Source organism: Aristolochia californica, unplaced genomic scaffold (assembly GCF_029961685.1).
Source record: "Aristolochia californica isolate CCGP_79_NKW_82.1479 unplaced genomic scaffold, dmAriCali1.0.hap1 SCAF_13, whole genome shotgun sequence".
NCBI lineage: Eukaryota > Viridiplantae > Streptophyta > Magnoliopsida > Piperales > Aristolochiaceae > Aristolochia > Aristolochia californica.
In genome coordinates, this window is record NW_027181804.1 from 28360390 (window position 1) to 28388216 (window position 27827).

Below are 27827 nucleotides of genomic sequence, written 5' to 3' on the forward strand. Positions count from 1 at the left end.
CCAAATGGAAGAAATCAGTTCAACCATTTAAATAATAAGGTATTGATTCTGCACATAGACTCAGTTTTTTAAACCATCTGAACCCTCTCATAAATGCTAGTTAACGAAAACACTGTTAACTTCAGCTGTTTTCAGGCAGTTTAAGGAGATTTCAAGGCACTTTCCTGTAAATTTATTATGATTTACAAACGTTTTTCACATTCAAACATGACAGAGACAATGAGACACATGATTGCATCACTCAGTAGAAAAATTGAAGATGAACCATAAAAACCATGAACAAAAAGAGTACTGGGTTTTGTTCATGGTTCTGCAGCTTACCTTCAGTCAGCACAAAGGATTTAGTAGCATCCTTCGAATGCTCGAGTCGAGAGAAGTTGATTGACATGAATTAAGATTCGTATACTTCAGTCCAAGCTCTTGGAGATGCCATGGAGGGGCCAGAGACGAGTCCCCTCTGATATGGCGTCTTGATGAGTAGTGGATCTTCAGGAAGCAAAGGTTCACTGTCTCGATTAGAATGTGCGACACCAACAACTTGCAGGCGCTCACTATAGCGGGCCCAAGTAACCAAGTATAAACCAGCGATGATGAGAAACCCTCCAACAATGCTGTTAATTCATAGACAGAAAATTCATATAACGCTGATAAAATTAATAGCAATTCTATCACACAGTGAATGTCGGTTTCTTGATTGATCTGATTGAAGAGCAATGCAAACTCCACTCAAAGACAGTAAATTTTTCACACATAATGCAATGCAAGTACAGCAAGGGAATGAGAGATAGAAAGAGGAAGAGGGAAAGAATGAGAACAAGGTAAAACAGAGGAAAGTGTATTAGGATTCGATCAGATCTGCCAGATTCTCTGGATGCACTATTTAGTCAGCCATTTCATGAAAAACATTTGAAACCTGCAATTATTGACTGCATTTCTCAAGGAAAATTAGGATAATGAAGTTCCTTCTTTCCCTGGAATAATGCTTTTCAGTTGATAGTGTTAAATAAAAAAAAGTATTAGCAAGCAGCAAATGCAGTATGAATTGCAGTGAGTTGAAAAAGTATTTTCTAGCTTACATTCTAGCATATTTGCATTCTAGATAGATGTCACAATCTGTGAGTTCTTAACCACAAAACGTACAAGTAAATCAAGCAGTATAGTATTTAAAGGCAGTATAAATATTTCTGTAGCTTAAACCGCATGATGTAGTACTCTCTGGAATGAACAACTACAGGTGTGATCTAACCTTCCCAGATAAATGGAGCTTCCCAGAAAAATCCTAGACAAAATTGCAGAAGCTGCAGGCTGGAGTGGATTGTAAAGGGCCACTAATGAAGGTCCTAATATCTTGTTTGACCACGTTAAGAGCCCATAGTTAAGAGCAGAGGCAATAATCCCCTGGAAAAAAAAACATAAAATCATTCAGGGTTAGACAGTTCAAATAATCACCTAGGATATTGCAAATATTGATCTGAAACCAATGGAAAGAAGATCCATGATAAGCCTCTCACAAAATGTAATCTTGCTGTGCCTCTCAAACTAAACTTGTAGTCTTGGTTTCCATTGACGGATTCCCTCAATCTGCTTACTCTAATCATCTCCCCTTAAGCAACAAAGCAGTATTGACCCCCAATTGTCTCCATAAATACCTCTTCTTGTAAGTCGCCATATAAAAAGGCATTTTTCATGCCTAACAAATTCAATGGCCACCCTTTTATTAATTTTCATTCACCTGGGATGATTCAATGCCTCCTCAAATGATTTAGGAATAGACACAGACAACAAGAACAAGGCAAAAAACTTGGAAGACGAGGGAAGCAATTTAAAGGACATTACATGAGGCAATGGGTGGCAAGTGCTAAGTTGTGCACTCTCTGTGAGTTGTAGATCAAACACCCCTCTATAGGGCAACAGGAAGTTCTAGATTAAGGAAATCCTTTAGGGCAAAAGAAGAAGAAGATAGAAAACCTGACAAGGTAAAGAAGATGACTGTGTTGAGGGCTCCAGCAACAGGTATAGCATGGTAGGCATATGTTTCGTCATGTAAACTTACATCTACCGACCAATTTGGTCATCTTCTATACTGTGCAGAGAAGTGAAGAAGGGGGACGTGTCTGATATATTTATATGCTCTAATAGCTTATTATGTGTTTTTAGAAATATTACTATGGCATTGGGGGGGGGGGGTCAGCGTTTATGCCTTTTGGGTTGCCTAAATCAAAGTCGGACATACTTGAAAAATCACATCTTAATTGTTTCTTAAACTGTTTTGAGCCCTTTTGAGATTTATTTTCCTTTATCCTCGCATATTTGTTAAGAATTTTCATCTGTAAGGTATTTTCTCATTTAGTTGGTACTAGTTATGCATGTTTGTAGTGACTTCAGTATACTTTCATTATTTAAGTTATTTTTCTTATGGCAGTAGCAAGCGATTAATGTACCTTATTTCCTGATTTGTCTAGTCAGCCCCTTTGTGACCTAATTCAGCCCTTATTAAGCCCTTGCTGTCCTATATTAAAGGATATTTTAGTAAAATACATGCCCATGAGTTTAAGCTAATAAAAGTAGGAGTCTAGCCGACCTGAAGTGATTTGTCTAGTCAGCCCCTTTGTGACCTAATTCAGCCCTTATTAAGCCCTTGCTGTCCTATATTAAAGGATATTTTAGTAAAATACATGCCCATGAGTTTAAGCTAATAAAAGTAGGAGTCTAGCCGACCTGAAGACAAACTGCATCCATTCCAAAATACTCTAAATTTTCAGAATTTCAAGAGATCAGGTTCCATCTAAAAATAGAACCAATTCACTCACAAATTCAATAAATTCATCTTCTTTATCTACTACTACATTTTTTCCCCTTTATTCAAGGTAGGAATTATATTTGCTCAAGGTTGTTGAAACGAATTTCGTTTCAATTGGTATAGAGCGGACGACTCGCTACTATGGGTACTAGCGGATTTATCGAAGGAAGGGCTTGAGGTTAGTACTTATATTTTTTCAGTTTAGAATTAGGAGATTTGCAGGCATTCCGGGAGTTTTTTATGAGTGTGTTCAAATAGGCATACTAGGTGTTCGACAGAAATCTCAAATGACGAACACTAGACAAACTACCTTGGATCATTGGTCACAGATTTTGATGGGATGAAGGAGAAGCTCGAGGGAGTCCAAATGAAGTTAGACACATTGCCACAATCATTTGAAGTCAAATTTACAGCGTTGCAACCTTTGTTTAAAGCAGGGAAGACTCGGCAAGGTAAAAACCAATGCAGCCTTTCACATGCTGGTCTGAGTTAGGGCAAGCAAATGATTGCTAATAGTACAAAGGTTATGCAACGCGACAGCCAAACTTAGGTAGACTGCATGGATCAAGAGAGTTGAATAAATTTTTTATTATCACACCACTCTGGAGGAGCAGAAAGTGGAGTTAGACACAAAGGTAGCTCTTTCACTCCTAAAACTATGGTGGAGGGCACAAGGCCAGTGAATGTACGGGAGAGGAAACTTAATATCCTCAACAACCTGGGGTTGACCCCAGACCACCACTCCTACCCAGCCTACAATTCAGCCATGGAAAGACGTTGCCCATGAACAACCACAAAGATCAACAGCCAATACCGGTTCTAAGCCTTTCCATGAACTTTGTCAAGAAGAAATGGGCAGCAAACAGACAAGGATTATGTTTTAGTTATGATGAGCAGTTTGCCCCGGGACACCATTGCAAGTTTTTAGCTATAACTTTATGAAGTAGCCAGTGGGTATGAATTGGAAGATCAAGTGGGTATGAATTGGAAGATCAAGCTAAGCTATGAAAATCTTACTCTACAAGATCCTGTAATGCTCTAGTAGGTAATTCCAATCCTTGAATTATGCATCATCCATATTGAGCCAAACACGAGGCAAATCTTGTGTCTTGATAATGGTCAAAATTACATGGTGTTCCAAGCAGTTTCTTATTTCGATAGAGATCCTATTTTTTAAAGTAGCTTTTGGACTGGAATTTTCAAGCTCTAGGGGACAACCCTCATAAGGAGCATAATCTATCATCCTCAGATAGATGGCTAGACTAAAGTGGTGAACAGATTTGGAAAATTACTTACATTGCCGGTGTCAAGCCTTCTACTCAGCTACAGTTCCTTCATTTATTCTTTTACTCGCACTCCTTTTCAAGCAGTATATGGTCAGCTTCCTCCCACAGTGGCCAAATACTTTCGAGGTGCTATTCACTTGCCCAACCTTGAGACTCAATCATTTGCAAGAGATAAAGCCATAGCTTCATGTATAATTTAGCGGTTTCTCAAAACAACATGAAACATAAGATCAATGAGAACAAAACCCAAAAGATTTTCAGGCTGGGGATATGGTTTACCTGAAGCCCCAGCCATATAGGCAAGCTTCAATGGTGCAGCAGCGGAACCAAAAATTAGATTTTCAATATTTTGAATCTTTCAAAATACTAGAGAAGATTGGTGTGGTGGCCTACAAATTAAACTTGCCTAGCCGCTCTTTAATTCATCTAGTATTTCATGTTTCTCAGCAAGATTGATGATCAGGTGGTTGTCTCTTCCTTTTGCCATCGTGGGATAATATTGGCTCCCTCTTGAAGGAGCTGCACAACATTCCCCACACTGGGTGCTTTCATGTTAATCAATGCCTACAGATTGAAGTATTGGTGAAGTGGAGGCATCTTCCTAACTCTAAAGTCACGTGAGACTGAAGAGCATGTCAGCTTGCAATATCCATTTTTTCCCCCAAACCTTGAGGACAAGGTTCTTTGAGGCGGGTAGAATGATATGCTTTTATGTCCTAGTAGTTTATTGTAGGAGAGGTGGGAGGGGGGGGAGGATGTTTTGACCATGAGTTTATACTAATGAAATTAGCAGTCTAGCCAACCTGAAGGCAAACTGAACTGGAACCAGTACACATTTCGTATCAGTGTCAAGAGTTGAATTGTCATAACATTTTTAAACATTTCCTGAAGATAATTTGTTTGCAATCTGCAATGTCCGTCCCTTACTTGAGAAAGTTGAGACGACCTTTTGGAAAGAATTATCTTATCCATAATGGGATTCACCTATTTTGTTGGAGGAGATAGTAACATGGTTCACTTTACTAGAGCAGGGAGATCCTCTGCTCACATGCCAACGGATTACCTCGTTTCAATAACTCTGTGTTACCGAGGTACATAAATGAATGACATCCTCCCATTCTTTCAAAGGTGGATAGATTTCTACTCTTTTGAAGTAGTTGGATTTATTTCTAGATTTGAATGCCAATAGGCTTCCTAGGCCTGTATGAGTTCACAGCCATAACATATTTGATTATGGTTTTCATCAGTTGAGCCAGCCTCCATTTCATTTCGAGTATGGTTTAAGATATAGGGTTTTTAAAATCCGAAAGAAACTTTGAAGTGACAATGCAAAGAATCATTCGGTAGCATCAAAGAAACAAGAATAACTGCCTCTATCTCATTCAGAATCTAGATCATGCAGAAGAGATCTCTTAATGTCGAAAAAATTATGCTTCAGGACTTCCTAACAGATGGAGATGCAAATTTAAAACTCTTTCATTCCATTGCTTCCACACTCGTAACATAAACAATTCAATCTCTTCCACAACTATATATGGAATTTTATCTTCAAATGAAAATCCCATTGCTAATGCCTTTGTTGACTTTGTAGTAGGGATGTACACAGATGACCTTCACTATAGATGATTAGCGAGCAATCCTACCTTCAAAACCTTTTCAAATATGGAAGCAGATTCTCTAGAGCAGCCACTCAATTTAGAGGAGATTGAGGCAGTTGTGTAAAATGTATTCATGGCATTCAAGGCCCCTTATTCAGAATGACCAGTTTAAGAGAATTCCTGAAGCGGCTGCTGGTCTGATTGAGCTCCCTTTCTCAATGTGTGAAATTGAAAAGGCTACCCTTGGCCTTCCTTGTGATAGGGCCCCCGGCCCCAATGGTCACAATGGAGAGTTCTACCACCACTGCTGGCCTACCATAAAAGAGGATGTTACTACCATGGTCCAAGATTTCTACCATCGAGGGATTCCCTACCGAAGTATTGGAGCCTCTTTCATTGCTCCCATTCAAAAAAAGCAAAATGTTGAACAACCCTCGGATTTCAAACTTGTAAGTCTCACTACAAGCACTTATAAGATCTTAGCCAGATTGCTTGCCAACATGCTTAAAGTTGTCCTGCCTCTGGTCATTCACCATGGGCAAGTGCTTTTATTAAGGGCCAGAATATCCTCGACTCTGCCATGTCAAGCCATGAGCTTCTACACCATTTCAAGACGATGAAGCGCTCCCCTGGTTTGTTCTCAAGTAGGTCTTTGATAGGGTTAATTGGTGGCTATTTGACCACCTTCACACCATAATGGAGTTTGGGCAAAGATGACGTTTTTGGATTCACAACTGCATCTCCTTTGCCATTTTCTCTCTCATTAATGGTACCGTTTGTGGTCTCTTCAAGGGAACCCGCAGCATTCGGCAAGGCGACCCTCTATCCCCGCTCCTACTCAACGTTATTATTGAGTATCTCTCTTCCTTGGTCTACTCGCCAAGGAGAAGGGGTGGTTGCTACCTAACTTTGATCTTGCGGAGTTCAACATCCCTATCCTTCAGTTTGCTGATGACACGATATGCTTTGGTGTGGGTACTATGGATCAGGTCAGAAAACTTCGAGCACTTCTGGGATTATTTGAGGTTTCGTCGGGTCAATTAATTAACTTGAGGAAAACTACTCTCTTCGGTTACCACATTGACCCCGAGATCCATGGACATATGGTGGCTTTTTGGGATGTTCTCTGAGCACCACACCTTCGACATACCTCTCCTTGACAGCAGACCGAGTGCCAACCATTGGTTTCCCTTGATTGAAAAGCTTGAGCGGCTGATGTTCTAGCAAAGCAAGGAGCCTCCTTGCAATCTCTTGTTGTCAGGAGTTAGCTCCTTTTGTTTCTCTTAATAAAATTCACATTTCATCAAAAAAAAAAAAAAAAAAAGCTTGAGTGGCAGTTGGCTACTTAGCATGGCAAGTTACTCTCCACTGTGGGAAGGCTCACTCTTCTGAAGTCTTGTCTGGCGGGCATCCCGAATTATTATCTATCCTTCATGCATTGCCCAATATCTGTGTGCAAAAGAATTGACTCCATTAGGAAACACTTCCTATGGTGAGGATCCGAGGACACCTTTCGTTATCTATTGGTCAATTGGAACAAGGTCTGCTTGTCGCGCATTCTTGGCGGCTTGGTATCTGCCCCACAAAAGAAATAAACCAAGCCCCCCTCCTCCTCAAGTGGTTCTGGAACTTTAATTCTCAAAGAGTCTCCTGTTGGAAACCCATAGTGGCATACAAGTTACAGTGCCCTCGACATTAGTGGTTTGAAGGAAGGAGATACAGAAACCTATCTCCCATATGGAAGTCTCTACTTTCCCTGCTCCCTCTCTTCAAGAGAGCCACCTCCTTCTATGAGGGTAATGGTTAGAGACTTCTATTCTGGCGAGATGCATGGTGTGGAAACAAACCCCATATGGAGGCCTTCACTTCTCCCTTAGCCATCACTTCTAGACAAGACATCCTCATTGCAGATGTTTGGCGCATCCAATCTTGGGACTTTCACTTCAAGCAGGGCCTTGGGATTGTGAGACCAACTATCTATGTGCTCTTCTTGATAATCTTGCTCCTATTGTGATTTGGGATTGCATTCTAGATAAGATTATTTGGAATTCGAACAAGAGCAGCCTCTTCTTGGTGGGTACTACATACTCCCACATCTATGGGTGGATGCCCAACCCCCCTGAGCGTGATGCCGCAGTTGTATGGAAGCTCTTCGCGCCGACCAAAATAAAATTCTTTATGTGGACAACTATCAAAGGGAAGATTCTTACCGCTGACAACCTATTCAGGAGGGGCCGGTCTGCCCTCTATCCGATGCATGCAACGAATCAGTCAAGCATGTCCTCCTTCACTGCAGTTATTCGTGGAAAGCTTGGATGGTGTCTTTCCAGAAGATAAATCTTCAACTCGCCCTCTCGCTTGACCCAAGTGGAGCCATTCAGATGATTAGAGCTACCCAGCTTCCCAAGCTAGGAAAGATCCTCCTCTCTACCTGTCTTGCCCATGTTCCATGGTACATATGGCTAGAGCGTAACAGTCGATGCTTCAACTGCAAGTCCAGCAACATTGAGCACTCTATTGAGTTGGTTGTGGGTCACATTACCAACTGGCTTCACTCTCGGCGAAATTCTTCCCTCACAGGAATGCCGCTTCATAGTAACTGACATATCCTCACCCACATGGCGGGCCCGACCAAGGCTCTTGGCATGGTCGAGTGGTCTCCCCTCCTCCGGGCAACATTAAGCTAAACTTTGATGGTAGCACTTTGGGTTGCCGGCCCAGGGTGAGGTCATTCTATCCTATGCGGGTCCCTTGGGTCTTGCTGATTCAACCACGGCTGAAGTCACTGGCCCCCTTCACAGTCTAAACATTTTCAAGGAACAACTATCCGGTAATCTTCTCATTAAAGGAGACTCTAGTATCGTTATTAGCAAGGCATCGGGATCGGCCCCTCCCCCTTGGCGCTATTGGCCCACCTTGCACTCCATTTTTGATATTGTAACAGTTATTTCATGTTCATGGACCATGCAATCCGTTTGGCAAATTCTTTTGCCGACACCCCCCCTCTTCCCATGTAATTTTCTCGATTTAATACAATTCTCAACACTTTCTCAAAGAAAAAACAGAACACATAGTCTGATGAATTTTCGTCCAAGGATCTACCGACAATTGCAAAGTCATAGTACTCTATCATGATGATCAAATATCCATATATAGCTAATAATCTTCTAAAGAATTTGGTATGAGACATGAGCAGGACAAGTCAAATCTAAACATGTTTCTCCACAGAGTTAACTTTTGTTTTTAGAATGAAATGATTAATTAATAAAAAACAAAAGGATACAAACTAAAGGATTCTCCTAACAACAAGATATTGTAGGGTGACTCCTTGTTTAGCCATACATCATTTGCTGATCTTGGCACATGAGACCAAGTACAATGAAAATAAGAAACAATTTTAGTAATCTGTTGAAAAATTATCCAACGGCGCCAAGGGGGATCAACAACTTTTGAGCACCAGCCAATGACAATTTTGGAATCTCCCTCAATAACAAGAGGGACATTATAATAATCTCGAAAAACAATAAGCCCTTGAAAAAGGGCAAATAATTTAGCTGTAGTAGAGTCTGAAATTCCCAATGGTCCTGAATAAGTTATAAGTTGAGCTCCAGAAAAATGACAAATAACTCCTCCAATTCCAACTTGATCAGGATTTCCAATCGCACTACCATCAAAATTAAGCTTTAAATACCCAAGAGGCGATGGACTCCATATAACCATGATAGGAGGACGAGGGGAAACCATCATATGAGCAAGAATTATCTTTCCTAGCTTTTGTATTCTAATATGAAGCATCATTTTGCACATACCAAGAAGATTCATTGGAATACAAAACTGTACCCCAATCTTATTTAGAATATGAGTCCAAATCTTCCATGCAAAAGAACAGTATAAGACTTTATCAAAAAAGGACAGTATAATGGAAGATGACTTACCGTTTCTTCCTCTCCATTACAAAACGGACAAAGAACAATGTAGCTGATTACCTCTTCTTCTCAAATTGTCCACAGTAAGTGTATTATTTAAGAGAGCACACCATAAAAAGAAACAAAATTTTAATGGATCTGAAACACACCAAGCTATTGCAGCATCATGTGGAGCATCAGTATTTACCCATCCATTGAGAAATTTATAAGCTGATGTAACTGAAAAACAACCACTTTCATCATGCATCCAAATCATTTTGTCTTGTTTGTCTCTATAAATCGGGAGTAAACGGAGCTCATCAATAAGATTAGAAGCTAAAGTAGTTTCTAAGTCATTCAACCCTCTTCTAAAGTGAAAATTCCATGAGCCATTATCTATCAGAAATTGCTGAACAGAGTTAACTTGCAAATGCAATTACCAAAGTTTTAACATCAGCTTCACCAGCATCAGTCATTGGCAAGCTGCAGATCCATGTTCTATTTTCATCAGTTTGAGGGGGAGTATTGGAGTATATCATGTTAAAGAAGAAACTTATTTCTCTAAAACAGTTACTTACCCAAGTACTTTCTGCTACAGTGAAACATTTATTTTTGTTTCCTACTAAAAGTAGGAGATATCTCCTGATTTGTAGCAAGTGAAGTTTATAAGGAAGTGATGTAGGTCGAGTAAAAAATACTTGATAGTTACTCTCTCTTTTAGAACATCTCTAAATATGCACAAGCTACAAAGGATACTATAAGGAGGTCAGCCTCATTTTCCACATCGAAGTTTGGGAATACATTGTCTTATAAGGGGTGCTATGGAAACTTATGTTGAATATGAAGATCTCTTATTTCTACTTCAGAGAATTCTCTTGTTTTTGTTTTTTCTTAATTTTTGGGGGGTCACAAGCCAGACATGTGCCACATATTCTTATTTTTTCTTTTCTTCTTTTTTTTTTTTTTTAGTAATTTCTATGTTTATAATCAGTTGAAGTTATCCTATCAAGTAAAGATCTACTCACAGCGAAACAATCTCCATGTTTTTATTCATTCTACCAACATAAGATTTTGGTCACAGTTCGAACTAAACATGAAATTTTCCACAGTTGGTATATTTATCAGTGTTATCCTATCAAGTATAGATCTACTCACAGCGAAACTATCTCCATGTTTTTATTCTCATTCTACCAACATAAGATTTTTGTCACAGTTCCAACTAAAGCTTCCACTGCTGTTTCATTTTACTAATATAAATTCATAGTCATGATTCATAGCTAGTCAATACCACTTGCATTTCTTTTTCTTTATATCACAGACTATCTGATGAGTACTGGCTCAACTGCTATCAGTACCATCTAAAATAGCAATTTGAAACTTACAGCATATAAAACTGCAATAACCTCAGATTTTGTTAGGGACCACTCCGTGTAACCATTTGTTGTAGACAAACCCGTCAACAGCATCAACAGTGCACCAAAAAAGTATGAATATGCTGTCAATGACATGCTTGCTGGATACTTGGCCAAAAGTGAAGCCTGTAATCATCAAACAAAATGTGTATGAATCTTTCAGAATTGTCTCCTTTAAAGTAAAAAAGAATAACTTACTCATGAAAGGGGGAAATGGCAGGGTAATCCCCTTCTTCTGGGCACAAGAAATCCGAGTAAATACAAGATAGAAATTACTCAAGGAAGCTCAAAAGAAAAACTGTTTCACTGATTTTGGAGATGTTATTTGGTGCCACAAGGATTTTACATTGCTGTCCTGCTTGGGTCCTCTCTTAGTGACAGGTTCAATATAAGCTTATGTCTATAAGCATCATTTCAAAAAAAAAAAAAAAAATATATATATATATATATATAAGCTTATGTCTATCCTTCCTAAACTGATGTTTTATAGTTGAATACTTCCATGTACCCCTCGTGGAGGGAACTCCATGGTAATGATTTCACAGGCAAAGCAAGCTATATCCCAACTGAGTAAAGAGTTAATCATCAATGAATTCTTGTGAACATCTTTATATCCGCCCTTTTGTATTATCCTTTCCTCTCTCTTCTTGGAGAACTTATCCTTTTGTATTTTTTTTGTCATTTTAATAAAATCATCCCCATGAAAAAAAAATCAAGGCATGTTTAATGACAACCTCTAATCGACAATTTTTTTATTTTTTTATGAAATGTGATTTTATTAAGAGGACAAAAAAGGAGCTAACTCCTGACAACAAGAGATTGCAAGGAGGCTCCTTGCTTGGCTAAAGCATCAGCCACAGAATTTGATGATCTCAAAATGAGATACCAAAAACAATAAAAAAGATTGACAATATCCAAAATTTCAAGAAAGGCATCCCTATGGCACCACAGAGGTGAGGAGGCATTCTCGCACCAGCCGATCACCGCCTTAAAGTCTCCCTCGATTAGGATTGGCCCGGAGCAATGATCACGAAAAACACGAAGCCCATTAAGAAGACTTTGAAGCACAACCGTCATGGAGTCCGCAATACCGATAGGTCCGGAGAAGGAGAAGATCTGGTTCCCAAGAGAATCACGAATCACGCCACCGAAACCGGCTAAGCCAAGGTTACCGAGAGAGGATCCGTCAAAATTCAACTTAAGGACTCCAGCAGAAGGTAAGGTCCACTTGCAGATGATAGGGGGCTTCAAAGAAATGTGGAGCTGGGCAAGGCACCTCCAATTATTTCTAATGGATGATCCTAAGAAGGGCGAAAAGGTCTTTCAAGAGTGAAGCCAAGTAACAATATTGTCTGAGATGGTTTCAATGACTCTATCTTGAGTGCTGAATTTGGCATTGAATCTTCTTTGATTGCGCTCAAGCCAGAGCCCCAAGGGATGAATACAGATAAAGCAGATATCATCAATTTCCCAAGACCAGGGATAGGAGTCCCTGCAAGCATTTGGCAGGTGGCAGCCAAATCCTCAGGGAAGCAGAGATGGAGCCCAATTCTACTAAGTATCGACATCCATATCCCCCAAGAGAAAGGGGGATCCTCTCCAATCAACAATATCATCAAGCTCAACTTTGATGGATCCTCATTTGGTAACCCAAGTCCGGCCTGTTATGTTGGTATTTTTCATGACTCCTCTGGTGTTATTCTTGCTTCCTATACCAGGCCTCTTGGTGTCTTGGATTACATCTCAGTTGAGCTCCATGCACCGAAATTTGGGTTAAAGATCCTCAGGGAGCGCTTTTGTGGGGCCCTTCTTGTGGAAGGAGACTAATCCTCCATTATTTAGCTGGTGCTCAGGGAAGAAAGATCCACCTTGGCATCTTGTCCTGTTTTTTCGAAATTCAAGACTTATCTTCCACTGTTAATATCTGGACTCAAGTTCTTAAAGTGGACAATAATCTTGCTTACTATTTCAGCACTATTTCAAAAAAAAAATCTTGCTTACTTTTTGGCCAAAGAGGGGTCACCCTCCAATCCCTCATTGTAAGGGGTCCCCCTTCTTGATGTATTTCTTTGTGTTGAACTTTAATACATTGCGCTCTTTTTTAAAGATAAATATTAATATTAATATTAAAAAAACCCACAGTGACATGAGCCTTTGGCTCAAAGGATACCTTGAGGGGTTCCTAATATAAGGTCTTTGGATTACCTCTCACCAAAGGTAAAGGGAGTTTGTGTGTCTAGTCAACATTCAAACAAAAATAAAATCATCCCACATGGCAAACAAAAAAAGCAGAAACAAAACTTGGTCTTTCTTAATATGCAAGAGAAGCTCCTTAATTAAAAGAAGTCCCAATCAATGGTAAAAAAATTCAAAGGTAATTTGCACAAGGATGAAGGACAATTTAACCCCCAGAAGTAAAGATAGAGCATAGAGATGCAAAATTTTGATGTGATTCCCATTGTTCAAATGATGAACAAGAACCAACGAATGAGGGAGGAAAAAGACTTCTTAGTTAGAAGCCATGAAGAAATTTGGCCGAATGATGCTGATTTTTATTAGGACAAAAACTCAAAAAAGCAAATTACAAAGGAGGGAAACCTTCCCAAACAATGAGAGATTGCTGGGAAGTTCCGAATTTTGCCAATTTATCAGCCAACGAGTTGGCTGATCTAGGAATGAGATTCCAATTACAAAGGATAGTTGATACAATGTCAGCAATACAATTTGTGATGGGTCAATGGTGCCAAGGGGGGGAGTTGTCTTTGGAACACCAACTGATGATAGTTTTCGAGTCAGCTTCAATGATTAACTTGTCATGGAGACGTTCCTTGAAAATTTGGAGGCCGAATAGAAAAACACTAACTTCAGCAGTATTAGAATCAGCAATGCCCATCGGTCCAACATAAGAAAGAATAGGGTCTCCATTGTGATCTTTGAAAACACTGCCTGCTCCAACCGGCCCAAGACAGCCAATAGCACTACCATCAAAATTGAGTTTAATGCAGTCACAAGGGGGAGGATCCCAGATGCCCATAATCGAAGTCTTGCAGGGCCAGTCATATGGGTGATCAAGCTCCAATTTTCCCGAAGGAAAACACCGGATAGAGCGGCAAATTCCTTTCTTGTATGAAGCCAGCTCGAGATGAGGCCAACGGCATGTGAAACCGTGTTGTCCGGGGTGCAAGCTTTCAAGTTGAATCTCCGGTTATTTCGCTCGAGCCAAATGCACCATGGAGCATGCGCAAGACAGGCCGAAAATTGATAATTTTATTTCAAAGAGGAGGATACATCAAGGGAAACCTCCCCTAACAACAAGAGATTGAAAGGGAGGGTGGGGGCGGCAATTTAGCACACAAATCAGCAGCCGAATTGGTTGATCAAAGTACATGAGACCAAGTACAAGAAATGGTGGAAACAATGTCCAAAATATCAAGAAAAATCAGCCAATGATGCCATTGGGGGAAGGATGAGGTGGAGCACCATCCAATGATGACCTTGGAGTCTCCCTCCATGATAAGGGGACCACTGAAGCGATCTTGAAAAATACACAAGCCGTGAAGGAGACCAAAGAGCTCAGCAATGGTCGAGTCAGCAATATTGAGAGGGCCCAAGTAAGAGAGTATGGCAGTGCCTCCTGGATCAAAAATCACCCCGCCAAAACCAGTCAAACCCGAGTTCCCAAAGGCACTGCCATCAAAGTTTAGCTTATAATATCCGCACCCAAACAACAACTTGGCGGGGGGCAAAAGGGACGGACATCTGAGCAATAATTTTCCAGTTGGTGCGGGTTGGGACACAAGAGATGCAAGGGAATTCTTTCCGAGTGCGGATCCAGGTAGAGATGAGCCCTGTGGCAATGTAGAACCTTTGCAGGAGAGTGGAAAGCACAATCAAACTGTTTGGAGTTCCTCTCCTACCAGAGGCACCAAGGGACGAAAGCTATACAGGCAGCTAGCAGAAGCTTGCCTAGGTTGGGGAGGCAGGTCCCAAAGGAGAAGCGACACATGGTGCTCAGGTCGAGTGGGATGCAGAAGCTGAATCCCATATTGCCAATCATGCAATTCCAGACCTTCCAGACGAAGCCACAATGGAGGAGAAGGTGGCTAATAGTTTCAGCCTCTGTCCCGCAGAAGGGGCAAAGAGGATCGGGAGTGCTGTTACCATGCCTAATAAGGTTGTCTTCAGTGAGGATCTTGTTGCGACAGGCACTCCAAAGAAAAAACTTCACCTTGGGCGGGGCCGAGAGGCGCCAAGCAAAGGCTACTGGGTCCATCCCATAAGATGGTGGTAGGCCAAGGAGACCGAGAATCATTCGCTGTCATCAGGGAGCCAAATCATCCAGTCAGCCGTCTGAGGACGAACCTTAACACTACCAAGACTATCAATAAGGCCACATACACAAATGGCCCTCATCAGTAAGACCACGTCTAAGACAAAGATTCCATGAGCCATTCCCCCAAGTGTCAGAGACAGATAAGTCGCAGTTGGTGATGAGCTGAAGCAGTGGTGGAAAAGATGAGGCAAGAGAGTCATCGCCCGACCATCAATCCGTCCTGAAACGCAGACTGAAGCCATCCCCAACAAAGAACCGAATGGCAGTGCGGAATGTGGAGAGCAAATGGAACACAACATTCCAGATGGGGGAGAGGTGACGACAGTTGTCGTCAATGATCCATCTATCTCCAAGACGCCGCAGCTTGCATGCAACCATTGGCTTCCACGAAGCCCCCGAAGTAGAGTTGAACTTCAAGAAGCACTTGAGCAATAGAGCATGCCCCATTTCCTTGCTGCGTCTGATCCCGAGACCACCCAAAGACTTTGGCATTCACACTTCATCCTAACTGACAAGGTGATAGCGAAACTCATTATGTCAATGTGTTGGCTAATAGAGGCGGGACAAGTCAGGAAAGAGAAGAAGTAGTTAGGAATACCCTCAAGGCATGAGTTTAAGAGGATCAATCTACCTGCCTTGGAGAGTATCCTACCCTTCCATGTGGAGAGACGTCGCTCGATCACCGGGGCCCATAGACCCATCCGGGGTCTGCTGTCAGTAAGAGGGAGGCCCAGATAGTACGTGGGAGCAATCGCAACCGAACATCCCAAAGTCTTTGCCATGATCTGAAGCAAGGGGGATCAATATGATATCCCATAATGATCGTCTTCCCCCAGTTTACTTTCTGACCAAAAGTGATCTCAAAAAGGCCGAGAAGGGGGTTGATGTTACGAACTTGATCTAGCATGCCAATGCTGAAGCATATAGTGTTGTCCGCAAACTAGTGGAGGGGGATGGCAAAGCAACTCTAATCAGAGAACCTCTAGCCAACCAATGCTCGAAGTAGAGTAGAACATAGAAGATAAATACTCAACAATGATGTTGAAGAGGAGCGGGGAGAGGGGGTCTCACTAAAGGATGCCTCGAGCGCCTTGGAAGAAGCCACAGACCGTGCCATTGAGGAGCAAGGAGAACGAGGCCGAAGAGACACAGTTGCTGATCCAAAACCTCCATTTGTCTCTGAGCCCCATACGCTGCATAATGTCATCCAAGAGGGACCAAGTAACCTGATCAAATGCTTTCTCGAGGTCCAACTTGAGAACAAACCTTGGCCGACAAGCTGCATAATGTCATCCAAGAGGGTCCAACTTGAGAACAAACCGCGACCGACCCATCTTGGCAAAATGATCCACAATCTCATGCATGGCCATAGCTGAGTCTAGTATGTCACGACCTCTGATAAAAGCGCTCTGGCCCCGGTGGATGAAGGAAGGAAGAACAACCTTGAGACGACAAGCCAAGATGCGGGCGATGATCTTGTATGGACTTGAAACGAGACTGATCAGCCGGTAGTCCTGAAGGCATTTCATCAACCTCTTACTTTGTGTTTCTTAACTGTCTGCGGCTACTTCCATAACTCCTGTGATATTTGGGAGGGAGACCCTCTCTCCCCGCTGCTCTTCAATATTATTGTCGAATACCTGACCTCTATGTTTTATTTGGACCGCAGCTTTGGGTGGCTTGATGCTATCTTGGATTAGAGTATTTTTTATTTTTTTTTATGAAGGATGTAAAAGCTTTTATGGATCTCTTGGAGGAGTCCAATAACTCATGGGCTGCCATAGCCGAGTATAGGATATTGCGCCCTTAATAAAAGCACTTTGGCAAGGGTTGATGATTTTAGGGAGGATGGCATGGAGGTGGTTAGCAAGGATGCAAGCGATAATTTTATATGAGCAGGAAAAGCTGCTTTCCAAAACATCTTACCCAAATGTAGGAGAGGCCTTTTAATCACCTAAACCATTACATCCAGGAAAGATATGAGGAACAAAAGAGAGGAAAATTTGCACAAAATGGTATTCCAAACTAGAAAAGCAAAAGGACATTAAACAAGTAAATAACCCATACAAGCATACACATCATTAAAAAAACTTGCAATCAAAATTTTGAATCATGACTGCAATAACTTAATTGCTCGATCATTATGTTGAAAAATATGGTAGAAGAGTAGTTTGGTAATATCTTAAAATCTGCACCTCCTAGGAATAGTCTTATCTTATTCAGTATGTTTGATAGTTTGCATAGTCAAGTTTCATGTAATTAGAAGGTGTAATGAAGAAGTTAAAAGGTTTTAAGTGAGTTTAAGTGAGTAGGGGCATTATTGTCCTTGTCTTCTGGACAGAAGGTAAGTTGGGCTAAATCTTCCATTCTGGGTTTCAATATTGATCATCTGGTTCTTAATTCCATGGCAAACTATTTGGGTTGTAAAGTTGCCTCCTCTCCGGGTACGTATTTGGGTCTCACCATTTCTCCTGTATTACCCACAAAATCTTCTTGGCACCCAGTCATTGAACGGCTTGAAGGTAGGCTCGCTTCCTGGAGAGGGAAGTTTCTGTCTAAAGCTGGTAAACTCACTCTGATTAAGTCATGTTTACATGGTATTCCATCTTACTTTTTATCATTGTACTGTTGCCCAGCCTCTGTAAGGAAGAGAATAGAGTTTTTCAAAAGAAAATTTTTATGGTGTGGGCAAAATGGTGAAAAAAAATATTGTCTTGTAAAATGGGTTGACATATGTAAACCTTTTGCTGAGGGTGGCCTTGGAATTCGCGACACTGCAACAACAAACTCGGCTCTGCTTTTGAAGTGGATCTGAAAATTCAACATGACCCCATCTCTGGTTTGGCGAAACATGGTGGCGAGTAAAGCAGATAAGTTCTTGGGATGGTGGATTGAAGGAGGAAGGTATAACAAATTATCTCCTATCAGGAAAAAAATAGCTAAGTTGTTGCATGTCTTAAAAAACGTTGTCAAGTGTTATATTGGATCTAGAAGTAGGACAAGGTTTTGGACAGATTGGTGGATAGGTCAAGCTAGTCTAAACTCTTGCTATGGTTAAATCTACTCTCTCGCCAGAAACAAGGAGGCTAATATTTCTACTGTTGGACAAAATTCTTGTGATTGGAACCTAAATCTCCGTAGATGGCTGACAGAAGCAGAAACTATTGAAGCCGCCGAACTCATTACGAGTCTATCTTCGGCCCGAGTCAAAAATGGCCCAGACACCCTGATATGGACACTTTGTCCCAAAGGTACATTTTCTGCTTCATCCACCTATAAAGCTCTTCTACCCCCCTCCCATGCTCAATCCTGTCATCCATCAGCCATTGCATGGTCCCTACACATACCCCCGAGAGCAAAATTCTTTATCTGGACTGCATGCCAAAACAAAATCCTAACATCGGATGCGCTAATTCGTCGGGGAACGCACGTTTTGGATCCTCTTTGCCCGTTCTGCATGTCCTCCACTGAAACTACGGATCATGTACTTCTGCATTGTAATTATGCGCACTCGGTATGGATAAATCTCATCAACAAAATTGGCTTGCACTATTGCTCATCCCAAAATCTCGTTTCTACGATCCACACGATTACAAAGGTTAATCTCCCTAAAATTGGAAAGTTATTAATCTCCTGCAGCGTCGGTCACATTATCTGGAGCCTTTGGAAAGAACGGAATAACAAAAGGTTTAATAACAAATCCCTTCCTGACTACATTCTCTGCAATCAGATTGTGGGGCAAGTCACCTCTTGGATTCGGATGAGAAAAGAATTCAAAAGTCTTGGAAGGATCATTCTTCGTGAGAATTGGGATCTTGTTGCAAAATTGTCCTATCCCCCCGCCCTCCGACTATGGAGACTTGGTCTCTTCCTCCGGCTGGATGTTTTTAAACTAAACTTTGATGGAAGTGTGTTAGGTTGTCCTGGGTTAGCTAGATATGGGGGGGTTATCCATGACGACCAAGGGAAATTGTTCCTCTCTTTTTGCGGGCCACTCGGCATATCGGACTCAACAACTACCGAGTTATTTGGGTTGTTCAATGGCTTGAAGCTGTTTCATCAGAGAATGGAAGGACCTTTATTTGTCGAAGGCGATTCACAAGTTGTTATCAGTTGGTGTAAGAAGACATGCAAACCCCCATGGCGGCATTGGGATCTTTTTTATGATATATGTACTTTAATTTCCCAAATACGATGCAAGTGGAATTATATTCCTAGATCCGCAAATCACTTGGCGGATAGTCGGGCTAAAACAGGTGTTTTTCTCCAACAGCTTGTTGTGGAGGAAGGTCCTATTTAGTATGGTTTGTATTTTTTCGCTCTCTCAGTAATATATTCACACCTTTTTCAAAAAAAAACTATAAAAAGAGATTAGGGGTCGACCAAAACCCTAATCACAAGAGACAGGTCTCTCTCTTGTTGTCATCTCCTCTCCCTTCTTCATCTCTCAATCCCTCTTATTCCCTAATTTCATACATTAAAATTTTATTTTTTGACCCATATCAAAGAAAATATTTAACCTTTGTAGGAACCAAGAACAAACAACAGAAGATGCTTCATGACACTGGATATAAATGGTTATGTTCATCGCATAAAAAAGGAAATTGCAAAAAGACATAAATCTTTATTTTCTACACATGAATTGCTTAGGACATTGCTTTTCTAATTAGAGTCAAGAAACATCTTTCTTTGTGGTTCTCCTAGGCTTTAGGACATAAGTGATATGCCTTTTCCTAAAAATATGGGGGAGAAATCAATTTTCCCCTCTCCTAAAATTTGGAGAAAAGGTCATGTTCAGATGTAGTTCAGTTGTGGAAGAAAAAAGGCAAAGAATACGAACACAGAGAAATTCTTCCAAAACAATTGAAATTATACAAAGAAGAAAGAAGAAATGGAAGAACTTGCCATGTGTGAGATGCTATCTTTTAGGGTGTAGGGTTTAGGGTGTTTGGGCTTTTAAAGATATCTTTCAAATATATATTTTTTTTAAATGATGCTGATTTTTATTAAGACAAAAGCTCAAAAGAGCAATTACAAAGGAGCGAATCCTTCCCATACAATGAGAGATTGTTGGGAAGTTCCGAATTTAGCCAATTTATCAGCCAGAGAGTTGGCTGATTTAGGAATGAGATTCCAATTACCATGCAAAGAAGATACAATGTTAGCAATACTATCAGTGATGGACCAATGGCGCCAAGGGGGGAGGTTGTCTTTGGAACACCAACTAATAACCGTCTTCGAGTCGCCTTCAATGATTAACTTGCCATGGAGACGATCTCTGAAGATTTGGAGGCTGAACAACAGAGCACTAACTTCAGCAGTATTAGAATCGGCAATGCCCACCGGACCCGCATAAGAAAGAATGGGGTTTCCATTGTGACCTCTGAATATACCACCTGCTCCTGCTGGACCAGGACATCCAATAGCACTACCATCAAAATTCAGCTTTATGCAGTCACTGGGGGGAGGATCCCAGATAACCATTCTAAGAGCTCTGCTAGGGCAAAACATGTGAGCGATCAAATTCCAATTTTCCCGAAGGGAAACCACTGAAAGAGTGGCAAAATCCTTCTTTGTATGAAACCAGCTCGAGAAGAGGTCGACGGCATGAGAAGCCGTGTTGTCTGGGTTATTAGATTTGGAGTTGAATCTTCGATTGTTCTGCTCGAGCCAAATACACCATGGAACATGCGCAAGACAAGCTGAAAGAATTAACTTGCCCAGCCGAGGAAGGAGAAACCCTCGAACCATCTCAAAGGTGCCAAAGAGCTCCTGATGTAGCCCCAGTTGGAGTCCGATTTTCTGAAATATCTTCATCCAAACTTGCCACGAAAATCCACAGTGTAAGAGGACATGTTGGACAGTCTCTTTTTTTTTTTTTTAAATGATACTAGATTTTATTATGAGAGCTCAAACGAGCTGATTACACGAGGGGAAGCCTTCCCAAACAACGAGAGATTGCTGGGGGGTTCCAAATTTTGCCAATTTATCAGCCAAAGAATTGGCTGATCTAGGAACGAGGTTCCAATTGTTGGACTATCTCTGCACACTCACTGCATAGGGGACAAGAAAGATTGGGGGCAGTGAAGCCTCTTCTGTGAAGGTTGTCTAAAGTAAGAATCTGTTCTCTGATGGCTGACCACACGAAGAACTTGATTTTGCTTGGCGCTGAGAGTTTCCAAGCCAGATTTGCCTTGTGCTCATGAGGACTATAGTCTTGCTTTTTGATATGAGAGTAAGCCGAAGTGACAGTGAATCGACCATTATTACTGGGCTTCCAAATCATCTTATCAATTGAGTGCTCCCGAATAATAGTACTGCTGAGTTTGGTAAGGACAGAACAAAAAACCACCAATTCCTCATCATCTAATCCCCGACGAAATTGAAGACTCCACGAGTGATCACTCCATGAATCAGCCACAGAGCAAGAGAGGTTGTTTGCCACCCTATGCAGCCTCGAAAAGTCCTCTGAGAGAGATCGAGGGCCACACCATTCGTCCGACCAGAAGAGAAGGTCCTTCTGTTGCCTGTGTGAAATGTCGTAGCATATCTGAATACTGGAAGGAGCTTGAAAACTGATTTCCATAACGGGGATAGGAGGTGAGCAACGCCACCCTCTCTCCACCATGCACCCGAAAACTGAAGGTAGAATTTCACCATATTCTTCCATAAACTTTTGTGCTTGTTGTTGAAATTCCAAATCCATTTGAGCATAAGAGCTTTGTTCATTTCTTTTGTAGGCCAGATGCCCAATCCTCCCCTATTATGGGGCATGCAAATATCCTTCCAACTAACCAGATGGTATCTAAAGGTATCTTCTGAATCCCTCCACAGAAATCGTCGACGGATAACATCAATTTTGGAGCAAATGGAGGCCGGACAATGCATGAATGATAACAGATAATTTGGAAGTTGCGCCAGACAAGACTTAAGGAGAGTGAGACGCCCCGCTGTTGATAAGAGTTTACCCTTCCAAGTGGCTAGCCTCTTTTCAAATTTCTCAATGAGGGGGACCATAGTGAAGCCGAAGGCCAAGAATCAAAAAGTGGGAGCCCAAGATACGTAGCTGGCATATTTCCCACAGAGCATCCCAAATAGTCCGCCATATTCCAAAGTTCAGCTGGATCAATATGATAGCCAAGGAGAGTGGTTTTCTCCCAGTTAATGGTCTAACCAGAAGCCAATTCAAATAATCCCAGCACGACACGTAATTTTCTAATCTGATCCATAGTACCAACCCCGAAGCAAATAGTATCATCTACAAACTGGAGAATCGGAATATCAAACTCTATTGAGCACTTTGTCGGAGACGTTACTGTAGAGCTGAAGCCAATCATTGTTGGCTAAGAAATGGTCCAGCTTTGAGAGGATAGGGGATTGCCTGCCATTTGACCAAGTGAAGGTCTTCCCAGATAGGGTAATCTCGTCCAGGTCCTAGTTGCCAATAAAATCAGTAAATAGCCTCATGGAGGTAGTGATTCTCCGGGACGGTGGGGATTTCTTGTGGCAGAAGCGAGTGACATTGAAGTCACCCACAAGCATCAGAGGAATAGGCCACTTCTGACAAGTCCTCGATAGATCCTCCCAAAATAAGTGGCGCTCATGGTGTCTGGTAGGGCCGTAGACACCAACTAGGCACCAAATGTTCCCCGAACCTTTGTCTCACAGATTGATCCAAGGGAGTAAGAGTTACTACAACGGTCAAGCACCTCAGTAATACTGGTGTTCCATATCAGTTGGATACCGCCTGCCGATCCCACTGCATCCACTAAAAGCCCAGTTGGGCTCCTTTAGGTGCCACAACTCGCGAATGTATCCAAGGGGTAGAGAAGCCACCTTGGTTTCTTGAAGAACAACAACATTTGCCTTAGTAGAGGAAAGGAGGTCCCGGATGGAGGTGCAGCGACGCAAGGACCCAATTCCACGGACATTCCATGAGAGAATAATCATTGATCATTTTTCACCTTTTCTGACTTCTCAGATGAGTGGTTATCTCCCGGGAGAGACTCCGCGAAGACAGTGCCCATCACCTTGGCAAGTTCCACTATCTGGCCCAGGTTTTTGGGTCGTATTTGTGTTGATATGACAGAAGAGTTTCCACAAGCACCTGAGCTAGTTCACCCGGCTCTGGAATGATGAAATCCCCCGCCTCTGGGTTGCAGGGGTATCGAATGGTGGAACTGGGTCCTCCCTTTAGAAGTTGTCTCTGCTGCCCTCTAGCTCGACGCTGGTAGGTTACAACGGGAGGGGGAGAATTGTTTTTCTTGTGGGCACGAGGAGTGCGCTCATTGCTTCCAGACTCTGCGTCGGAGAGGTAATTTCCAGGGTGGGGATTTCTTGGGGGTGAACTAGGGGAGGATTCCAATATCTGGGCGTGGGAGGGTTATGGGGTTGATTTGCAGGAGGGTCTACAAGGGTTTCTATGGGGAGGCGGGGCGGGGGGGAGAAGGTGAGGTTAAGGGTATTTCTGGAGTTAAGACAGAGGTGTGGATGACATCTGGATCTGGGCCAATGGCATTTTTTTTAGGAGATTGGGTTGAGAGGGTGGGTGGGTGATGTGTCAGATAAGTGGGGGGGAATGCCGGGGGGTCAACGAGTATAGTTCCCATGCCAACTATAAGGCTACCTAGAGGGGATCGCAACTGCAGAGAGGGGGCAGAGTCGAGAGGTGCATTTCCCAGTGCATTGGGTGGCTGTGTGATTTTTCGAGGTTTGATAGCGATTTCGGGGACCACATCTCTAAAATCATCCATCGCAGCGATGCTGATACGGATCCAGTAGCGCTCTTTATCCACCGTGACACATCTGAAATGTTGTCCTTCACATGGGTGAAGAGGGTTGATGAGGATCCGGGCCTCATCCAGACAGTGTCAGTGCTCCGTGAGTGGGTCCAAAGCAATGATAGTGTCGAACTCAGATACGACTCACAAAAAGACCGCGTTTTGCCATAGCTCAGTAGGAAGCCCTGTAACTGTGACCCATTGGCCGTATTGGCTTGAGGGTGCCGAGGGGAGCCATTCTGAGACCCCAATGATGCCATGTGTTAAATGATAATCCCAGCCTAGGGTTTTCAGCTCTTACTAGTTAGACACTACATGTATTCAAACATCAAATGTCAAATTTGGATAATCTTAAAGCCAAATCCAATTACATTAAAGCCAGCTAGGGATATAGATGACTAACAAAAAATAAGGACTACTCTTTATTTATTAACGCAATTGCCTGCAGGATAATAAGGTGATTGGGTAAACACATTCAAAAACTTTTAAATAACTAGCAAAAATTATAAATAAAATTTTCAAAAAATATCTAAAAAAAGATACAAATAAAACCAAAAACACTGAAAAATCTTTCTGATATAAATAAAAGTAATCGAGTATAAAAATTATTCAATATAGACATAAATTTTAGCCCCTATGACATAAATATAGAACATATTTCGCACAAATCTGTAACATATTAACATAGAGAATGTTTAGTCTCCAAAGTATAAAGATAAAAACATTTCTAACCACTCAAAATAAAAACATAAAATTTTATGAGATAACATTTAAAAAAATGAGCGAAATACATTAATTATCCTTGACTTAGCTAGGTAATTGGGTAATTCAGTAACTCTTACCCATATTCTTTCCATGTAATAACTTTTTTTGGAAGGTAAATTGGTAAGGCTATGCTAGACACTTCTATAAGGATATTTTATGATATCCAGCGATGCTTGACATCAATGCTGCCAAGTCTCTCGCAATAGCCTTAGATAGAGCTTGGCCACTTGCCAATTATTGTTGGTGAGTACACAACTTTCATGTCATCACCATTGGTTCTTCCACTCTACCTTTTTTTCCATCAACAGAAATCATTGCCATTCAAAAATAAGAGAGAAAAATATACATTCATAAAAATACAAAGATATGCAAAACAACACCAGCTGCACAAATAAACTACTTCAAGCACTGAACATGTATATTTTACATACTTTATAAGTGGCAGACTCATAATAATTTTACCTGAACATAGCAATATATTGATACTAAGCATGTAGTCAAACTTATGAGTTTTATCTCATATTTATTTTACAAAAAACTTGCAAAAATTCCAATACCTGTAAAGCCAGATAAATTGCCATGCATATGCAGTTCCCCATGAGACACAGTGTACCAATGTGCCACTTTTCAAGACTAATTCCCAATAAATCAGATGGTAACCATCCACTAGGCTCTGGTTGAGACATTGCACTCATCACATTGTTAGCTACAAGCTCTGAATCACCAGTTCCCAGTACAGATGGACCTCTGTATAGAACCATAAATATGGCTCCAAAAACACAAACAAGTGTGCCTCCAACCTTGGCACGCCCATCACTCTTAAGCAAATTCACTTTTTCAGTTCTGCATGAATGAAAGTTAAAGAAGACACATCAAAACCAACAAGTTCAGAAATAAAATTTGAAGATCACTGACAGAACCAAAGATAAAACCTCACCCCATCAATGCAGCCAAGAGGAAGGTAAATACCGGTATCGCAGGTTGTGTGGCTGCAGCATAAGCCGGATTTGTGTAGCTAAGCCCAATGAGAAATAAAAGTTGGTTGCCGAAGATCCTATTCACAAGTTAATCATTAAGGACAGAAACCACTTTAGCTGGATAAACAGACTTCTTTAACAGATCAAACGATGTACAGACATGGTCTTAGACTTTGCCTTACCCTGTCAAACCAAGAAAGAAGAAAGACATGAGGAGGAAGGGGGAGATTGGGAGGCGTACTCTCCTGCCAAGATAAGCAAGCACCCCATCATATTAAACCACATCTACCGTGCAAAACATTACAACCAGGTTAAGAGCATAAAATGTTGAAATCAATAATAAAACACAAGCGTTCACTTACCCTACACAAAATGTCACTCCAAAGCTGTACAATTAGAACAGTTAAATATTCCAACCAAGAAAGTCGAGCTCTACTTATGGTCTGTTCTCTTGGTATTGGATACCCGAAAAATGCTACTTGCTGATTGATATAAGCCAATGTGTTGGTCTAATATCTAACGCAAATAATCAACACAGAACTGTTACAGCGTGGTCCAAGATGATAAAAAGAAGGTTTTAACATTTTCAATGGCGACGTGATAATGCTGCACAATCAAGCCTAATTTTCAATTCCTAACACGTTCAAGTTTGTCAACCTAAAGTTACCAAGAATGAAAGTTTTTAAGACATTAGTTTCTTGGCATTTAGGTAACTTAAGGACGACCCATTTCATTCGATACGAGGATCAGCTTGCCTAAGCAAATGCTAATAAACATAAACCTTAATTCCGGAGTAGAAAACTTCAAAATGGGCGGTCGCTCGATTGATTGAGATTGAGGTAGCACAAAATTGTTCAATATAATTGATTGCGGCAAAATTGACTTTGGGAAGCAAGAATAAGCACTCACTTTTCTTTAAAATAGGCGACGGAGGTGAGGATGGCAAGGGCTAGGACATCGCGGAATACGCAGAAGACGATCTGATTCATCCCCACGTTGAGAGCTACCTTAGTTATCACGTGATAGCCTCCATTAAATAACTGGACTAAAGCCATGGCGATATGGGCTTTCCATACTTCTCCCCCATTATTAGTCATCATAAGCATCCGATATTCCTATTTCCAAGTCTTCCTGCAGGCTTCGCCCAAACAAAGCAAACAGCAACCGCGACGAAGACGACGAGAAGAACAATAACAAAAAATTTGGCAACAATAGAGGGAAAAAATGGGGAACCTACTTTTCTCAACCGCGGTAGGAAGCATGTCTCTGTAATCATCGGCGTTGAGTGATTAAGAAGAATGTCCAACAAAACTTTTCTCTGTCAATTTTGGACGTTGTCAACGGATTAATTGCGTACGAACCTTCGGATCTAGCAATTTTTTTTAGAAATGAGATATAACAGACATATTTATATTTTGCTTGATACGTAAATACCTCAACAGAAATACTAAAATTACCTATATATTCCAATGGATATCGAATCCATTCTTTTTAATAAATCAATTCGATCGCAACTTCCAATATGAAATTCAAAGTTATTAAATTGAAAATAATCCTTTGAATCATCTAACTATAATAAAATATAAGACTATGAGATTCCAAGGTATATCAAGATCCTTTGAATCATCTAACTACAATAAAATACAAGATCAACTAATATTTATTGAATTTGAAAAAGGAATAAAAAGGAAGAGTTTGATCTCTCTTATTTCTCGAACAGTGATATCCATGAATGGGGATTCCAATGAGATACAAAGGTAATATGTTGCAGACATGCAAACAAATGATGATGGCGAGAACCTCTCCAAGGGGCTAGAATGAAAAGGGTGAGAAGTAGGGACTGTTCACTCTATCTTTTCTCTTTCATTGCGAACACCCCTCCCTCTTCAACAAAAAGATGGAGTCCTTCCCTAGACCATAAGTTTCTTTTAAGGTACCCTATTTACAAAAATATTATTTACTTTATTGTAT

The 27827-nt window shown here is 41.2% G+C and overlaps 1 protein-coding gene across 2 annotated transcripts; it reads right to left on the minus strand.

The window, feature by feature from the left end:
• Nucleotides 1–81: 81 nt before the first annotated feature.
• Nucleotides 82–27197, minus strand: LOC137948272 (WAT1-related protein At4g19185). 2 transcript variants are annotated; one of them, XM_068794295.1, is made up of 7 exons: nt 26766–27197; nt 26039–26101; nt 25817–25933; nt 25437–25722; nt 10972–11127; nt 1247–1398; nt 82–611 (listed from the first exon to the last, which is right to left on the minus strand). In XM_068794295.1, the coding sequence occupies exons 1-7, from the start codon at nt 26960–26962 to the stop codon at nt 392–394; spliced, it is 1191 nt and encodes a 396-aa protein (XP_068650396.1). In that variant the 5' UTR covers nt 26963–27197; the 3' UTR covers nt 82–391. The 2 variants fall into 2 exon arrangements, with proteins under 2 accessions (XP_068650396.1, XP_068650397.1); XM_068794296.1 differs by lacking the exon at nt 26766–27197 and adding an exon at nt 26219–26299.
• Between the last annotated feature and the right edge of the window lie 630 nt (nt 27198–27827).